Here is an 18,147-nt window from a genome sequence, read left to right as displayed (position 1 = left end):
TTGGAAGGAAAGTTATGACCAATTTAGACAGCATATTGAAAAGCAGAGACATTACTTTGTCAACAAAGGTCCGTCTAGTCAAGGCTGTGGTTTTTCCAGTAGTCATGTATGGATGTGACAGTTGGACTCTGAAAAAAGCTGACTGCTGAAGAAATGATGTTTTTGAACTGTGGTGTTGGAGAAGACTCTTGAGAGTCCCTTGAACGGCAAGGAAATCCAACCAGTCCATCCTAAAGGGACTCAGTCCTGAATACTCATGGGAAGGACTGATAACTGAAGCTGAAACTCCAATACTTTGGCTACCTAATGAGAAGAGCTGACTCATTTGAAAAGACCCTGATGCTGGGGAAGGTTGAAGGCAGAGGAGAAGAGGACGACAGAGGATAAGATGGTTGGATGGCATCACCAACTCAATGGACATGAGTTTGAGTAAACTCTGGGAGTTGGTGATGGACAGGGAGGCCTGGCGTGCTGCAGTTCATGGGGTCACAAAGAGTCGGACACGACTGAGTGACTGAACTGAACTGAACTGGGTACTAGCATACACACACTTCTTTAGGTTAAATACACAAGACTGGAACCACTGTATTATGGAGTATACATTATTCCAAATGCTTTTCAAATCAAATGACCCATGTTTTATTTTCACCTCATGAAAATGCTTGAACATTTAAAGTTCATATTCTCATTTATATGACATCCCAAAAAAAAGATCACAATTTACCTTGGCAAGTGTTCTATTAGCTGGAATAGTCGTTATATCAAAACGAAGATCTTTAGTCAAAGGCAGCCCCAAACTCCAACCTCCATATCTACATGGAAAAATTGATATTTGTTTTAGTGAGAAAATATACATAAATAAATCTAAAATGTTTAACTAAAAATAAATCTAAAATGTTTAACCCAAAAAAGATGTCCTTTTCATTATAGCAGACTGGAATGCAAAAGTAAGAAGTCAAGAAACACCTGGAGTAACAGGCAAATTTGGCCTTGGAGTACAGAATGAAGCAGGGCAAACGCTAATAGAGTTTTGCCAAGAGAACACACTGGTCATCGCAAACACCCTCTTCCAACAACACAAGAGAAGACTCTACACATGGACATCGTCAGGTGATCAACTCCGAAATCAGACTGATTATATTCTTTGCAGCCAAAGATGGAGAAGCTCTATACAGTCAGCAAAAACAAGAGTGGGAGCTGACTGTGGCTCGGATCATGAACTCCTTATTGCCAAATTCAGGCTGAAATTGAAGAAAGTGGAGAAAACCACTAGACCACTCAGGTATGACCTAAATCAAATCCCTTATGACTATACAGTGCAAGTGAGAAATAGATTTAAGGGACTAGATCTGATAGACAGAGTGCCTGATGAACTATGGATGGAGGTTTGTGACATTGTACAGGAGACAGGAATCAAGACCATCCCCAAGAAAAAGAAATGCAAAAAAGCAAAATGGCTGTCTGAGGAGGCCTTACAAATAGCTGTGAAAAGACGGGAAGCCAAAAGCGAAGGAGAAAAGGAAAGATGTACCCATTTGAATGCAGAGTTCCAAAGAATAGCAAGGAGAGATAAGAAAGCCTTCCTCAGCGATCAATGCAAAGAAAAAGAGGAAAACAATAGAATGGGAAAGACAACAGGTCTCTTCAAGAAAATTAGAGATACTAAGGGAACATTTCATGCAAAGATGGGCTCGATAAAGGACAGAAATGGTAGGGACCTAACAGAAGCAGAAGATATTAAGAAGAGGTGGCAAGAATACACAGAAGAACTGTACAAAAAAGATCATCACGACCCAGATAATCATGATGGTGTGATCACTCACCTAGAGCCAGACATCCTGGTATGTGAAGTCAAGTGGGCCTTAGAAAGCATCACTATGAACAAAGCTAGTGGAGGTGATGGAATTCCAGTTGAGCTATTTCAAATCCTAAAAGATGATGCTGTGAAAGTGCTGCACTCAATATGCCAGCAAATATGGAAAACTCAGCAGTGGCCACAGGACTGGAAAAGGTCAGTTTTCATTCCAATCCCAAAGAAAGGCAATGCCAAAGAATGCTCAAACTACTGCACAATTGCACTCATCTCACACGCTAGTAAAGTAATACTTAAAATTCTCCAAGCCAGGCTTCAGAAATACGTGAAATAGGAACTTCCAGATGTTCAAGCTGGTTTTAGAAAAGACAGAGGAACCAGAGATCAAATTGCCAACATCCGATGGATCATCAAAAAAGCAAAAGAGTTCCAGAAAAACATCTACTTCTGCTTTATGGACTATGCCAAAGCCTTTGACTGTGTGGATCACAACAACCTGTGGAAAATTCTGAAAGAGATGGGAATACCAGACCACCTGACCTGCCTCTTGAGAAACCTGTATGCAGGTCAGGAAGCAACAGTTAGAACTGGACATGGAATAACAGACTGGTTCCAAATAGGAAAAGGAGTATGTCAAGGCTGTGTATTGTCACCCTGCTTATTTAACTTCTATGCAGAGTACATCATGAGAAATGCTGGGCTGGAGGAAGCACAACCTGGAATCAAGATTGCCAGGAGAAATATCAGTAACCTCAGATATGCAGATGACACCACCCTTATGGCAGAAAGTGAAGAGGAACTAAAAAGCCTCTTGATGAAATTGAAAGACGAGAGTGAAAAAGTTGGGTTAAAGCTCAACATTCAGAAAACTAAGATGATGGCATCTGGTCCCATCACTTCATGGCAGATAGATGGGGAAACAGTGGAAACAGTGACAGGCTTTATTTTTTGGGGCCCCCAAATCACTGCAGATGGTGATTACAACCATGAAATAAAAAGACACTTACTCCTTGGAAGGAAAGTTATGACCAACCTAGACAGCATATTAAAAAGCAGAGACATTAATTACTTTGCCAACAAAGGTCTGTCTATTCAAGGCTATGGTTTTTCCAGTGGTCATGTATGGATGTGAGAGTTGGACTGTGAAGAAAGCTGAACGCCAAAGAATTGATGCTTTTGAACTGTGGTGTTGAAGACTCTTGAGAGTCCCTTGGATGGCAAGGAGATCCAACCAGTCCATCCTAAAGGAGATCAGTCCTGGGTGTTCATTGGAAGGACTGATGTTGAAGCTGAAACTCCAATACTTTGGCCATCTGATGCGAAGAGTTGACTCATTTGAAAAGACCCTGATGCTGGGAAAGATTGAGGGCAGGAGGAGAAGAGGACGACAGAGGATGAGCTGGTTGGATGGCATCACCGACTCAATGGTCATGGGTTTGGGTGGACTCCGGGAGTTGGTGATGGACAGGGAGGCCTGGCGTGCTGCGGTTCATGGGGTTGCAAAGAGTCGGACACGACTGAGCGACTGAACTGAACTGAAATCTAAAATTTTTAACTAAGAGCCTACTTTTTTCTTTCCACTAGGAACACATTTGTAGTATGAAATAAATACTGCCTGACAAATATTTTGCAGTTTTATCGATTTCTTTTATCATATTTTAGTCTAAAGTACATATCATAACTGGAAATTCATGGACTCTTAAAAATAAAAAGTAGGTTTAAAAAATTCAAATAGAAATTTTAAGGATAGGTTAGTTTAAATATTGACCACATTAAGAATGGGTTAAATAAATAAATAAGAATGGGTTAAGTACTAAATACTAACTAATATTTTAGTAGTTATACTAAAATAATTTTCTTGTGACTATTCCTAAATGTGATGCTGCAGAGCTATATTTTTGATGTGCAAAGAACACTACAGGATATTTGTCACTTTTTTTAAAAAAAAAGTAGGCTTTAGAATGGTTTGTTTATAATAAACCTCATTTTGTTGAAAATATTTAATATATATTCAAGTGTACTTGCCACCTTCTCTCCCAGCTTTATTAAGAATAATTGACAGATAAAAAGTGTATATATTTAAGGTAAACAATGTTTGTTATATGTATATGTTGTGAAATAATCTCCACAATCAAGCTAATTAACATACCCATTATCTCACATAGTTACCATTTTCTTGTATATGCTGAGAATTCTTAAGGTCTACCCACTTAACAAACTTTATGTAACAATCAATACTCTTAACTAGAATTGCTGTACTTAGACATCCAGAATGTATTCACCTTTCTCTACTGAAACTTTGTACCCTTTGACCAAAATTTTCCCACCTCACTCTTCCCCCAGACCCTAATAACCATTGTTCTACTCTTCTGTTTCTACGCATTTGACTATTTTGGATTCCCTATAAAAGTGAAATCACGCAGTATTTGTCTCTATTATTCCACTTAGTACAGTGTCTTCCAGGTCCATCCATGTTGTTGGAAATGTAAGCCTGCCACACTGCATCTATGGCAAATGGTCAGGTGGCTTAGGAACAAGCCTGTGAACTTGCTATACAAGAATACATTTTATTCACATGCAGATATCATACTCCAAGTTTTGAGATGTTCAAACTGGAACTAAGGACAACTGCCACCAAAAGTCTTGCCTTAAAACTCTCCAAGTTTGTACAATCCAGTCAATAACTTGTCTTTTGCTTCGAGAAAAAAATATGTACAAATTTAACAATACATTTTTGAATCCCAAAACAATGCTTTACAATGTGCTCAAATAAATCTTAATTTAGTTATTAAATTAATTTACTTAAATTTTAATATGTAAGGATGTTTAGAAAAAACAATTTACCCACATAAATAATCAATAGAAATTTGCATTTTATTGTCACAAATTCAAGACAGTTAACTTAAAATTAGAAAACAAGATATTATAAATTAAATTTTTTATAAACAGTTTTTTTTTTTACCTTTTTTGTGAAAACTCATTAGCAGTTGATATAAGATAATTTTCCAAGTGGTGCCCAGTGAGGTTATAAATTACTTGGGAAGAATAAGTTCTTCTATGAGGTGGTGAATAGTTAAATTTAGGACATTCCTGAAAAATAAGATTAAAAAAGTTCAATTTGGACAATGCTGTACAAATTAAATAGACAATGTCAAGACTCTTCAGTCTCATGATTTGCCTATTAGTGCAACTGGTAGAGTGTGATAAGGGTGTCTTCTGCATCTAAAGAGCTATGAAAAAGAAGTCATCTTGCCTTTGCCAAGAAATAACACAAAGTTATTATTTATATAGAACACATACTTGTGTTTAAGACTTGCTTAAAGCCAAAAAAGCACACAAGTTAACCAATGTTAGATATTTCTTTCACTGTACTGACAAGCTTGATATATCTGGAAAACAACATTAAAGTTTAAGATGACTCAAAATTCTCTCAGTAATTCACAGGGAAGAAAAAAATATTTGCCCCAAATTGAAAAGATAATATTAACAGATATAAGTTCTCAGGGATGAACAACAGTAGATAAAAAGTTTATGTTATATTAGTTTTAAGGGACTAAACCTAGGTGTCAGATTTCAGTTTTACCCCATCTAAATCTAATTTATATATATGTCTTATATACATGTTGATTATTCATATACAAGCTGCAAATATAGTGCAGAGAGTCCCTGTATGCCTGTCACCCAGTTTTCCCCATTGTTGGCATCTTATGTTACCATCAAAATTCAGTGCCTGGGTCCATTACTATTAACCAACCTTAGAGCTTAGTTTAAACCCCTTACTTATATGTTTTTAGCTTTCTGCACTTCCTGACTACTACTTTCCATCGGAGAGTATCATGCTTCGCTGCCATGAACGTTAGTTTGGAAAAAGCCTAGCACTTTTCCAGTTTTTTCTCCCATCTTTCACATAGTGTCTCAGGGCCTGAGACTAGCAAAACATGCATGGATCAAGAGCATAAAGTTACAGCTTGCTCTAAAAAAAGAACGTTGAATTTTACCTTGCATCAAGTTGTAAAAACTTGAAGATCACATTCTATAATGCCTCTGGTTTCATAAAAAGAGATATGTATGAATGTAATTTTTAGCTTCAATTTTTTATTGAATTATACATACAGAAAAGCATATATGCTATAAGGGTACTGTTTGATAAATTTTGATAAGCTGAAAACACCCTTGAACCAGCAACTGGATCAGAAAACAAAACAAAGCTAGTATGCTAGGCGCCCCCCTCATCATGCTTCCTTTCAACCCTACCACTCCCAAAGTAACCAGCTCAGGAGTTTTGCCTGTTTTTGTATTTTATACAAATGTAATTGTATCATATGTACTCTCTCATATCTGGATTTTTTTCACTCATCATTTGTTTGTGAGAATATGATGTGTGTAGTTGTAGATCAAATAGAGGAAAATAATAGAATGGGAGAGATTAGAGAGCTCTTCAAAAAAATAAGAGATACCAAGGGAACATTTCATGCAAAGATGGGCACAATAAAGGACAGAAATGATATGAACCTAAAAGAAGCAGAAGATATTAAAAAGAGGTGACAAGAACACACAGAAAAACTGTACAAAAAAGGTCATGGCATCTAGTACCATCATTTCACAACAAATAGATGGGGAAAAATTGGAAACAGTGACAGACTATTATCTTGGGCCCCAAAATCACTGCAGAAATTAAAAGATGCTTGCTCCTTGGAAGAAAAGCTATGACAAACACAGACAGCATATTCGAAAGTGGAGACATCGCTTGCTGACAAAGATCCTTATGGTCAAAAGCTATGGTTTTTCCAATAGTCATGTATGGATGTGAGAGATGGACCATAAAGAAGGCTGAGCGCTGAAGAACTGATGCTTTCAAACTGTGGTGCCGGAGAAGACTCTTGAGAGTCCCTTGGACTGCAAGGAGATCAAACCAGTCAGTCCTAAAAGAAATCAGTTCTGAACATTCATTGGAAGGGCTGATGCTAAAGCTGTAGCTCCAATACTTTGGCCACCTGATGTAAAGAGCTGACTCACTGGAAAAGACTCTGGTGCTGGGAAAGGTTGAGGGCAGGAGGAGAAGGGGACGACAGAGGACGAGATGGTTGGATGGAATCACCGACTCAATGGACGTGAGTTTGGGTAAACTCTGGGAGTTGGTGATGGACAGGGAGGACTGGCATGCTGCAGTCCACGGGGTCGCAAACAGTCAAACATGACTGAATGACTGAACTGAATTGAACTGATTCTACTGTTGCTGGGAATTTGGGAGGCTATTACAAATATTATTACTATGAGTATCCCAGTATATGTCTCTCTGTGAATTAGCACTTCTGATGGGTATATAATAGGAATGGAATTGGTGAGTTCATAGGATATATATATATCATCAGCATTAGTATATACTATCAATGCTTTTAAAAGTTGTTTACACAAATTTGGATTCCCATCCGCAGAATATTAAGTTGAAAAAATTTTAATCTACTTTTTTTAAAAATTAAAACCTATCCAGATTCCATTTTTAAATACTAAGTTAGTAGACTTTTACTATGAACTAAAGAAAACACACAGAGAATTAGGTTAGATGAGAGATTAGAAAAAACTTTGAGAACTGGGTAAGAATAATATTTATAATGCAAGGATTTCAAAAGATGCTTGCTGGATTCCAGTTTTTATTGTTAGTAACTGTCTTACATGAGACCACAAAAAATGGTTGCATTTACTGAAAACATCTTTATTCTAAAATAGTGTACCAAGACAGTATAAGATGTAATCATATGCCACTTTGAAGAAAATATTGCTAGATTCCTCCCCATAGGGAACTGTTGATAACATAGTGACTCTCAGAAACTAACAGTGACCTCTTTTCTTCAGCAATCTTTAATTTCTTAAAAGTTTACTGAATTGATAGACCTAGGGCTTCCCTGGTGGCTCAGTCAGTAAAGAATCTGCCTGCAATGCAGGAGACCTGGGTTTGATCCCTGGGTTGGGAAGATCCCCTGGAAGAGGGGATGGCAGCCCACTCCAGTATTCCTGCCTGGAGAATGCCCATGGACAGAGGAGGCTGGTGGGCTGCAGTCCATGGGGTCGCAAAGAGTTGGACACGACTGAGTAACTAAGCACAGAAAACAAAAGTGTGTTTCTATAGAATACAGACAGGGTGTTGGTTGGAAAATCTTTAATGTTTCTTTCAGGACATGAATTATTCTCGCATCCTGGAGGTGTTGCTTGGAGGCATACAGAGTTCTGTTCTGGACTTAAACACTCCTAACTTCCCAGCTGACAGCAGTCTCACTGTGCTTTCAAATATTACGTTATGGGGGCATTTTGTTGTGTGAAACTCAGAGCTTTCTGGTTACGACTGAACTGAGCCCCAAACTCACTTTTAGTCAGTTTCCACAAAGACTGCCATAGAATCACCGACCCCAGGAAGTCTGTCCTAAGATGGATTTAAAGCAGTAGCCTGAAGTTCAGTGTTTCTGAGCGGTCCAGATCCACATCGCTGAGCTACCAGCTTCTATAAAATGAAATTCTATCCACTCTTCAGTAACCTAGAAAGATCTTTCAAGCTTTGATATTTATTCCTTTTTATTTTTTTTTTAACTTCACTGAAAGTGAATTCCATCTCACCTGAGTGTTTTCTGAGCAGGAGCAAACACCAAAATTAGTGATAGGTTCTCCACTGTGGTTCCATTTTCCCAGACTGTTTAAACACCTCCTGCAAGTAAGAATGATATTAAAGTGAGATGTGTGTACATTCTCATGTTTATGTATGAGTGTGTAAGTGGGTATTGGTATTGAATTCAGTTCAATTTACTGATTTTTCACAACTTGAATATACATTGCACTACCATTTCCAAGTGCTCTGACATCTTATGGGGGATTGAGGGAGAGTACTTAACGATTAGGTAGTGCTGAGACCAAAGCTCATTGCCTCAATGTGGCAGGATGGGACTTCTTGATCCCTTTGTTTTCTTTGCTCTTTTCATCCTCTCCTCTGACAATGCACTAATGTCAAGTTTGCATGTGTCATGTAATATCTCGGAAGTTTGAATTTTTGTTGCTGTCCAGTGACTACATCATTTTGAGTAAGCAACACTATATAGTGCAAAAGTCTGGGGACTGGAGTCAGAAAACATGGGTCTTGGCTTTAGCTACACAACCTACTCTCTAGATTTCTTTTGACAAGTATCCTAGTTCACATGAGCCTCAGTTTCTTCATCTTAAAAATGACATTAACAATTCACAGGATGCTTGTGATTGTTTAATGAAAATATGTATACAAACAAACTTTTCAAGTTATAAAGCACCTCTTACTATTTCAGTACAGCATCACCACAGAATGAACTAAAGGAGATTGACAAAGTCTTAAAAGATAGACTTCAATCAGAGTGCTGACCTCCTCAGTCAAACAACACACACTCACCCATCCACACTCTGCCACATACATGCACAAACATGCATGCATGTGCACACACACTGGAATGCTGGAAAAAAAAAAAAGAACTACTTACGGATCACTGATATTCAAGCACATGTTGTCAATGCCAGGGAAGCTCCACATTGCTGAGACCAGTTCTTTTGTGCTTGGGTGATAATTTCTATAATATTAAAGGACAGAAACAAATTCATGTTTCCTTCACTAGTTTTCCATATTAAACTCATGCTCATGAATAATTTGAAGAAATGACACATGCTGTGTACAGGACTATTTTCTTAAAAATCTAAGAGAGATGTAGACTCAGAAAAAAGGTCACACACAAAAAAATAAGCACATGTCTCTTTTTGGGTTATTATTATTATTATTTTCCTGTCACATGCATTTAGTGATCACCTACTGTATACATAACATTATATTATACAGAATTCTGATACTGCTATTCTATATTTAATAAAAAGTTATTTGTCATGTATTACAACAGATTGAGAAGCCATACTTAATCTGGTTTTCCTGATTAAATATTCATTAAAAATAAAAATCTACCTTAACTTTATTTTTAGACAAATACAAAAACTCCACGCCAGTCAGAATGGCTGTTATCCAAAAGTCTACAAGCAATAAATGCTGGAGAGGGTGTGGAGAAAAGGGAACCCTCTTACACTGTTGGTGGGAATGCAAACTAGTACAGCCACTATGGAGAACAGTGTGCAGATTCCTTAAAAAACTGGAAATAGAACTGCCATACGACCCAGCAATCCCACCGAGGAAACCAGAACTAAGAGAGACACGTGTTCCCCAATGTTCATTGCAGCACTGTTTATAATAGCCAGGACATGGAAGCAACCTAGATAGATGTCCCTCGGCAGACGAATGGATAAGAAAGCTGTGGTACATATACACAATGGAATATTACTCAGCCATTAAAAAGAATTCATTTGAATCAGTTCTAATGAGGTGCATGAAACTGGAGCCCATTATACAGATTGAAGTAAGCCAGAAAGAAAAACACCAACACAGTACACTAACGCATATCTACGGAATTTAGAAAGATGGTAACGATAACCCTATATGCAAGACAAAAAAAGAGTCACAGATGTATAGAACAGACTTTTGGACTCTGTGGGAGAAGGCAAGGGTGGGATGATCTGAGAGAATAGCATTGAAACATGTATATTATCAATTGTGAAACAGATCGCCAGTCCAGGTTGGATGCATGAGACAAGGTGCTGAGGGCTGGGGCACTAGGATGACCCAGAGATGGGATGGGGAGGGAGGTGGGAGGGGGAATTCAGGATGGGGAACACATGTAAATCCATGGCTGATTCATATCAATGTATGGCAAAACCCACTACAATATTGTAAAGTAATTAGCCTCCAACTAATAATAAATAAATGAAAAAAAAAAAAAACCTCCTACAGTTGTTTGCTGGTGAGGGAAGTGTCATGTTGTGATAAATCAAACTGTCTATTCCTTTAGCAGGATCAGGTATTGTGGCTCCTAAGTTCTTTATTCTTCAGCATTTTATGACATTCATTCAGCCACAATGCACCTCTGGAGGCATTAGGAAAATGTGGTTTCAGTTAAAGGGAAGACACTTACGCATAGAACGTTGTCTGTTCCGAGGTACCATAAAGAGATGGGGTGATTTGGAGCTCTGGATAACTGTTGCTGGAACTCCTCAGCGTGCCGAGGCCCATGGCGGTTGTTACAAAGACAATGGGGAGAATAACCTGTGCTATGAAGCCCTTCCAGTTCCGGCGGGTGTGATGAAACCTCTTGATGAGAATAGCCATAATCTTCTTCAGTAACAGTTCAAAACCAGCCGATCTCTCTCCTCTGGTCAGGATTTTGTCTGATTTTAAAAAAGAGACAGAGATTTACCATAGTTATGGGAAATCTTGATAAACCAAGAAATAAAGTAACTTCAAAGACTATGGATGAATGGTATAATGTGACACGGTAGGAAAGGCTGATATCTTAAAGATTTGGATTTGAGGTTCACCTCTTCATTGATTGGGCTTCCCTGGTGGCTCAGAAAGCAAAGAATCTGCTTGCAACGCAGAAGACCTGGGTTCAATCCCTGGGTCAGGAAGATTCCTTGGAGAAGGGAATGGCAATCCACTCCAGTATTCTTGCCTGGAGAATTCCATGAACAGAGGAGCCTGGTGGGCTACAGTCCATGGGATCGCAGAGTCGGACACAACTGAATGACTAACACTTTCACTTTCTCCACTGATCAGCTCTGGGCCTGAGTCTCTCCATCTCAAGGAGCATATGTAAAAGTTCTTTGAAAATTATAAATGACTATACACAAAATATTCTTTGTCATAGACATAGTAATTTTAATGTCAAAGTGAGACATCTAGAATTTTATAAGTGAATATTGTCCCTAGTCTCCTAAAGTCTCAGTGCAGAATCAATATGTGTTTCTGACTACTAATATTCAAGAGGTAGCTTCTCTGAAGAGATTTAATTCAAATAAATTTAACAAGAGAGCAAAACATCAGCCTAGCATAACTCAATCCTGTTGTCGGTAACGTAGTGATGGTAAATCTAATGACCCTCATTATGGGGGCCCAATGAAGTCACCTTAAACATAGGAAAAGGAAAATGCTCTCCTCCAAAGTACAATTCCAGTTCAAATACTTATTTGCTGCATTCTTTTTAGAAATCTGGACTGATTCTAAAACTCCATTTCTACCACTTCAGCAACAGAAAAGAGCTCATTGGAAAAAATGCCTACCCTCCTCCCCCACAAGCCTGCCCCACTCCCATGGCTTCTGAGAGAGAGCCGCAGAGCGGTGGAGGCCGTAAACTGTGGCTTGGGCCTCTCAGGCGGCTCAGTGGTAAACAATATACCTGCCAATGCAGGAGTCGGGGGAGACACAGGTTGGATTCCTGGGTTGGGAATATCCCCTGGAGAAGGAAATGGCAACCTACTCCAGTATTCTTGGCTAGAGAATCCCATGGGTAGAAGAATCTGGTGGGCTATAGTCCATAAGGTTGCAAGTCACACAACTTAGTGACTGAGAATTATGCATGTCTCAGTAGTGCTTATACAACAAGTAATTTCAGCAGTCCCCTCTAAAAATAGTTTCAAATATGACATTTCTTCTGAAGGTCTGCCACAAAGCATTCCTTTACATGTGATAAAATGATAGTATTTGTCAACTCTGTGGATATTTTTAATCCTCCATCACAAATTATGCGGCACAAAAATCATGATCTTCATTTAGCTGATAAGAAAAAATACAAAGCTGCTTAATTTAAAATGAATTCCAATTAAATAGAGTGAACAAGTTTAAATGAGAACTCATATCTCTGCAAAGGGGAATTGCAGAAGGAGCTAAATATTGTAAGTTAATTAGTATGCTTTTCTGTTTCTTGAGAAATTACATGTCGATGACTTACAGGTGTATCAAATGGAGCAAATATGTGCTTTCCAAACGATAATGTCAAGGAGGGAAACATTCTGACTGAAGAATAGTTTCAAATTATGAGACAAATGCAGAGGCAAATGCATAACATTTGCTTCCTGAAGCAGATGACCCCGTTCTCAGTCCTCAATTCCATAGTCTCAACAATTATATTTCCAAAAGGTGACATCTGAGGAATCTAGCAGACGACAAATGAGACTCCCAAGTTCCAGAGTTATACAAACACCAGAGATTATATTTTCTGAATTTTAGAGTCAAGCAAATGTTTAATCATAAGTTCTATTCCTAAAGATTTTCCCAATTTAAGCAAACTATTGAAATGACTACTCCATAATTTATATATGGTTTTACTATATGCTTCCTTAAGTAAATAGTATTTCCAAAGGCATAAACTGTCAGAAAGAGTATAAGACAGGATAAAAGCTATTTTCAAAAGAGCCCAATTCCTCAAAGCTGTGACAAGAAACAGCATTTTCCAAACATATATTGTGTGAGGAATTTGGGTGGGGGGAACATATTATTACAGATTCTTCACTGTTAAGTCTGACTTCATGAATTCAGTGCATGCTCAGATGCTTCAGTCTGTTTGACTCTTTGCAACCCATGGACTGTAGCTTGCCAGGCTCCTCTGTCCATGGGATTCTCCAGGCAAGAATACTGGAGTGGGTTGCCATGCCCTCCTGCAGTGGGTCTTCCCAACCTAGGGATCAAACCCACATCTCCTGCATTGAAGGCAGATTTTTTATTCACTGAGCCACCAGGGAAGCCCTCATCAATTCAGAGACTCTCCCAAAAGCACTTTCTCAGAGCTTGAATTTTCTCAGCATATAATCATTCAGAGATGAGGGAAGGTTAGACATGTTTTCCAATGAAGTTTCATAAAGAGTGATGACTCCTTTTTTTTAAAAAAGGGCAAAAACAACTTAAAAAAATTACTATTACTACTACTTGAAGGGGCTTCACTTGTAGCTCAGACAGTAAAGAATCTACTTGCAATGCAGGAGACCTAGGTTTGATCCCTGGGTCAGGAAGATCACTACTTGAACACATCTAATAGCAGTGAGTGAGGTTCCTTACAAGGTAACTTTGTCCATTGTTGCTGTGTGCTAAGTCACTTCAGTTGTATCCAACACAGTGTAACCCTATAGACCTTAGGCCATCAGGCTCCTCTGTCCATGGGATTCTCCAGGCAAGAATTCTGGAGTGGGTTGCCATGCCCTCCTCCAGGAGATCTTCCTGACACAGGGATAGAAACTCCATCTCATATGTCTCCTGCATTGGCATATTCCCCTATTGCCACCTGGGAAGCCCTGTTGGACACCATCAATTATAAGAAGGATTGAACTTGTTGAACACAACAAGTTGGAATAAGTCATATCCTAACAAGGAAGTTCATGTTCTTCAAAATATTTTTGAAACAGAGAATTCAATTTGGTTTGATAAATATTTTGCATATAAAAAGAAAGCTTATATTTCTTTAGTCTTTTTAAATTTAGAAAGTGTAAAGTTGAATTAAAAAAAAATCTGTCCTGTGATTTTCTCATTTATGTTGTTCATTGGAATTAAGCAAAATGTGTACATTAGATTTATTTTACCATCTCTGTCTGTGAAATTGCTGCTGCTCACAGATAAATCATCAGGCGTTGAGATGCCATTGGTACTGGAACTTCCAATTTTCTTTGGTGTTAAGTGCTCAAGACTCATATTACTTTTTTGTGACTCTTTAGTCAAGTTCAGAAAGACCTAGGAAGAGAAGCAGGAACACTTCATTAGCATAAAACATGCATGTGTTTTCTACCTTTTAAGCTCAATTTTTATTTTAAATTTCTGTCACATTTATTGAGACTTTAAAGGAACATACTCGTAGTAAAAGACATGTTTTCTCTAAATGAAGCAACATGCTTGTTCTCAGAAGTCAGTCTTACATAAGAATGGTACTGAGATAATTTTAAGATTTTCTGATCTGGTAAAATGTTTGTTTATAATTTTTATATAATCAAAAGCATCTTTACTTTTGTTTCCCTCTCCTTATTAAAACATTCATTAAAGTTTTTCTTTTCTTTTTAAAAAGAACCATTCATATTTATTCTAGGGAACAGCAAGTTAATCAGCCTCAAGCAGAAAGGAAATATCTAGGTGTACCTCTTCCACGGTGGTATCTGAAATGCCATAGCACCCAATGTTGAGGTCACCCAGGCCTCTATCCAGGGCTCTCAGGAGTGAAAGATAAGCCCCCGAGACTTTGGTGCTAAATGGAGGAAGCACGTAGACAAGTTCTCCCCCGATGTCCTCCTTGAGGTAGGCGTCAGGGAGATGGGACTGGATCATTGCCATCACAGCTGTGGTGTCACACACTGTACTTGCATTTAGATTTGGACTCTAGAGATGAGAAGAGAAGTTAAACACGCCCTTGTCTTCACACTGTAGGGCCCTGGGCCCCAGTCAGAGGGTGGCGAGTTCTTCTAGGCCAGTACAGACCTGTACCAGGGAGTATATCACTTCTCTCATGCTTCCTGTCCCACTGGGGGTCCCTACAGTTGTCTGTCAGTCACTATCCTGATGGCTTCACCTCCTACCTCACCCTGTCCCTTCTCCAGCCTCGGCTCACCTTCTCCCTCTCTCTCTTACCCCAGCAACAACAAACTTTTGGTTATTCAATGCTTCAGGCTCAGGCATGCTCCCTCCTTAGGGCCTTTGCAATTGTTCCTTTGCCCCAGGTAGTGACAGGGCTCACTCTCTGCCTGGCCTTAACTCTTGGCTCATCTGTCACCTTCTCAGAGACCCTGTCTACTTAAAATGGCACTTCCTAGAATTCCCTATGCCCTTTCCTCTGCTTTATTCTATCCATAACAGTTATCACTTTCTAATATTCTAAATTACATACTTATCAATTTTACCACCTGAATTCCCCACATTCCCATCAGAACATAAACTCCATGAGGGCAGAGATCTTAGCATCATCAGTTCACTGCTGTATCCCCAGTGCCTAAGACAATGTCTTGGGCATATATTAAGATATCATATATAACTCATAAATGAATTTTTAACTGAATTAAGTAATGTGACAATGAACTACTTTTTATATTTTAGAAGTCACATTAGGATGATCAGATATAAAATAAATGAGAGTAGTCATAGCATATACATCTTGCACAATATAGATACATAACACTATTTGAGATAGTAAGGGAGCCTTAGTAAGTAAGCATTTTTGTTCTTCGAAGATGTGAAAGCACCACTGGTCTGTCTGAATTAGTCTCCACATTGCCAGTCAAGGAACATGGATCAGAAAGTGAATATGTGACTGCAAATTCCTTCATTTGCTTTTTATAGAGCGGAAAATCTAATTTTTAGTCTTACAGGCTGAAATGTAGGGAAACTAACAGGCTGATCCTTCATCAGTAGCCTTAAATATAGACTTTCTTTTATCTAGTACCTTAGTTCTCAATGTGCAATCCCAGACCATCAGCATCAGTGTCACATGGGTGATGTGGACCTTGGTAGAAGTGTAGTAAATTCTAGAACCCCTTCCCAGACCTACTGAATCAGAGACCCTTGGGGGTGGAGCCAGAAGTCTGGATTTAACCAAGACCTTCAGTGGTTCTGACACTTGCTCAAGTTAGAGAAACATGAATCTAACATATTAATAGTGAAATATAGCAATGTATGAAGCTGGACAGATTCTACTTCTGTTTCATACCAAACTGAATTTATGACCCTACAATGAGGTATACTTTCTCTCCTACAAACCTTTTTCTTGGTGAGTGTGAGGTGATACCCATCTCCAAATGCTTCCTTGAGATAAAACGGTGACCCACAGCAGCGCAGCCCTCCCTGCTCCAAGAAGGCAATGCGGTCACTCAGCACTTCAGCCTCATCTAAGTGGTGCGTCGACAGAATGATTGTTCTGGCTTGAAAACAGAGGAGAACAACCGAAAATGAAAAATGAAGCTACAGTTGCCAAGATACACTGAGTTAGAACAAGTAAATCCTGTGATTTATGGGGAGAGTCACATTTTATGAGCTAACTGAAACACTCATCAGAGAGGCTTCCAAAATTATCAAAGAGAAATTCAGAAGGGGTGTTCCTAAATATCTGCAAGGCAGGGGTGGGGTGGGGGGCTGTTCTTATAAGTTGACAGCAAATATGTTGTAAGGCTAAATGTCCATACTCTGTAGTGGGGGCAACTTCTGTTAATCCCTTATTCTGTTCACTTGGCTTCACTTCCATTATCTCTGTCTTTTTCTCTCCCTCCCTCCTTTTCTTCACTATGAAAAAGCAGTAATTTTAAAGACTTTTTGAAAATTTCTCTCTGATTAATCCACTCCACTCTGATTGCTCCTTTGCCTCACATCCTGTTAGCACTTATTTAGTCTGTTTTCAGTTTATTTTCGTTTGTGTATGCTTGGTATCTCTAATTAGATTCTAAGCTCCTCTAGGCAGAATTTGGAACTTCTGTTGGATTTGCATACTCTCACAGAGGTCAGTTAAGTGCTCAATTCACAGTGGGCTCTACACAATTACACACTAATTGATCCAGAAATTTAGCTAGGAGAAGACAAGACCTGACCTTAGATGTTTAATGGAGATTATAAACAGAAAAGACTTCAATTTGTGTGCTTGCATCCCAGAGGGCAAAACTCTAACTGCTGGCTGGAGAAGTAATAAGAAGGTACTCATACCAGTTTTGTTCTTGGATATAACATCCCATATACTTCGCCGAGAACATGGGTCAACGCCAGTGGATGGTTCATCGAGAATTACCACCCTTGATCCTCCGATGAGAGCTATGGATATGGATAACTTCCTCTTCATTCCTCCTGACAGTGTTCCAACTCTCTTATGACGATGGCTATATAGTCCAGTATCTTTTAAAGTCCTTCAGAAATGATGGACAGTTGTTATGTTTTACAGACAGAATATTTGAATTTTGGAAAAATACAAAAAGCACCCTAAATAAGAGGCATTCATTGAACAACTATTATGTGCTCAACAAGGTAAACTATTGAGGATTCATGACATAGTTTTCTGTTGTTTATCAACTAGTTGGAGGTACAAAATTAATACTAAGAAAACACCATAAGGACTATATGGTTCATTATTTTATTCATTCATTTGACAAGTATTCATGTCTAGAGTCCCTGCCTGTTTTCTGCCAGACTGTGTTTTAGGTGCTGTGGAACAGCATCGAGCAGATAATGTTTCTAACCCACGAGAAGATGATGACACAGTATGGTTGTGTATCAGGAGTAAAGCAGGGGAAATTCAGTTGATAAACATACTCCCAAGAAGATTATAATTTGCTATTTTACGATAAATGTAATAAAAAACAAGTAATACTGGGTATATGAGATGAGTGCCTGGGGTGTGCTATTTTAGGCATCTGTTTTACACACGGTGGCTCCCTCAGAGAAGGTGATGTTTGAGCAGAGACCAGAAAGGTGGCAGAGTAAGTCTAAGGGCTGTCTGGGGAAG

At 38.7% G+C, this 18,147-nt stretch overlaps 1 protein-coding gene across 1 annotated transcript in view; it reads right to left on the bottom strand.

Annotated features, from left to right (window-relative positions):
• The window catches only part of ABCA12 (ATP binding cassette subfamily A member 12), a 188,994-nt gene that overhangs the window by 29,252 nt on the left and 141,595 nt on the right, over positions 1-18,147 (bottom strand). The window contains exons 30-38 of the mRNA XM_043445962.1: positions 17,355-17,551; positions 16,422-16,582; positions 14,814-15,050; positions 14,267-14,414; positions 10,834-11,086; positions 9,307-9,393; positions 8,423-8,510; positions 4,776-4,903; positions 725-812 (exon numbers count right to left, since the gene is read on the bottom strand). Coding sequence (XP_043301897.1) covers positions 725-812; positions 4,776-4,903; positions 8,423-8,510; positions 9,307-9,393; positions 10,834-11,086; positions 14,267-14,414; positions 14,814-15,050; positions 16,422-16,582; positions 17,355-17,551 — 1,387 coding nt within the window. The remainder of the gene's footprint in view (positions 1-724; positions 813-4,775; positions 4,904-8,422; positions 8,511-9,306; positions 9,394-10,833; positions 11,087-14,266; positions 14,415-14,813; positions 15,051-16,421; positions 16,583-17,354; positions 17,552-18,147) is intronic.

The sequence above is a fragment of the Cervus canadensis genome, chromosome 24 (assembly GCF_019320065.1).
Source record: "Cervus canadensis isolate Bull #8, Minnesota chromosome 24, ASM1932006v1, whole genome shotgun sequence".
In the NCBI taxonomy this organism is placed as follows: domain Eukaryota; kingdom Metazoa; phylum Chordata; class Mammalia; order Artiodactyla; family Cervidae; genus Cervus; species Cervus canadensis.
Note: the sequence above shows the minus strand (reverse complement) of the source record. Positions and strands in the feature narration are given on the sequence as shown.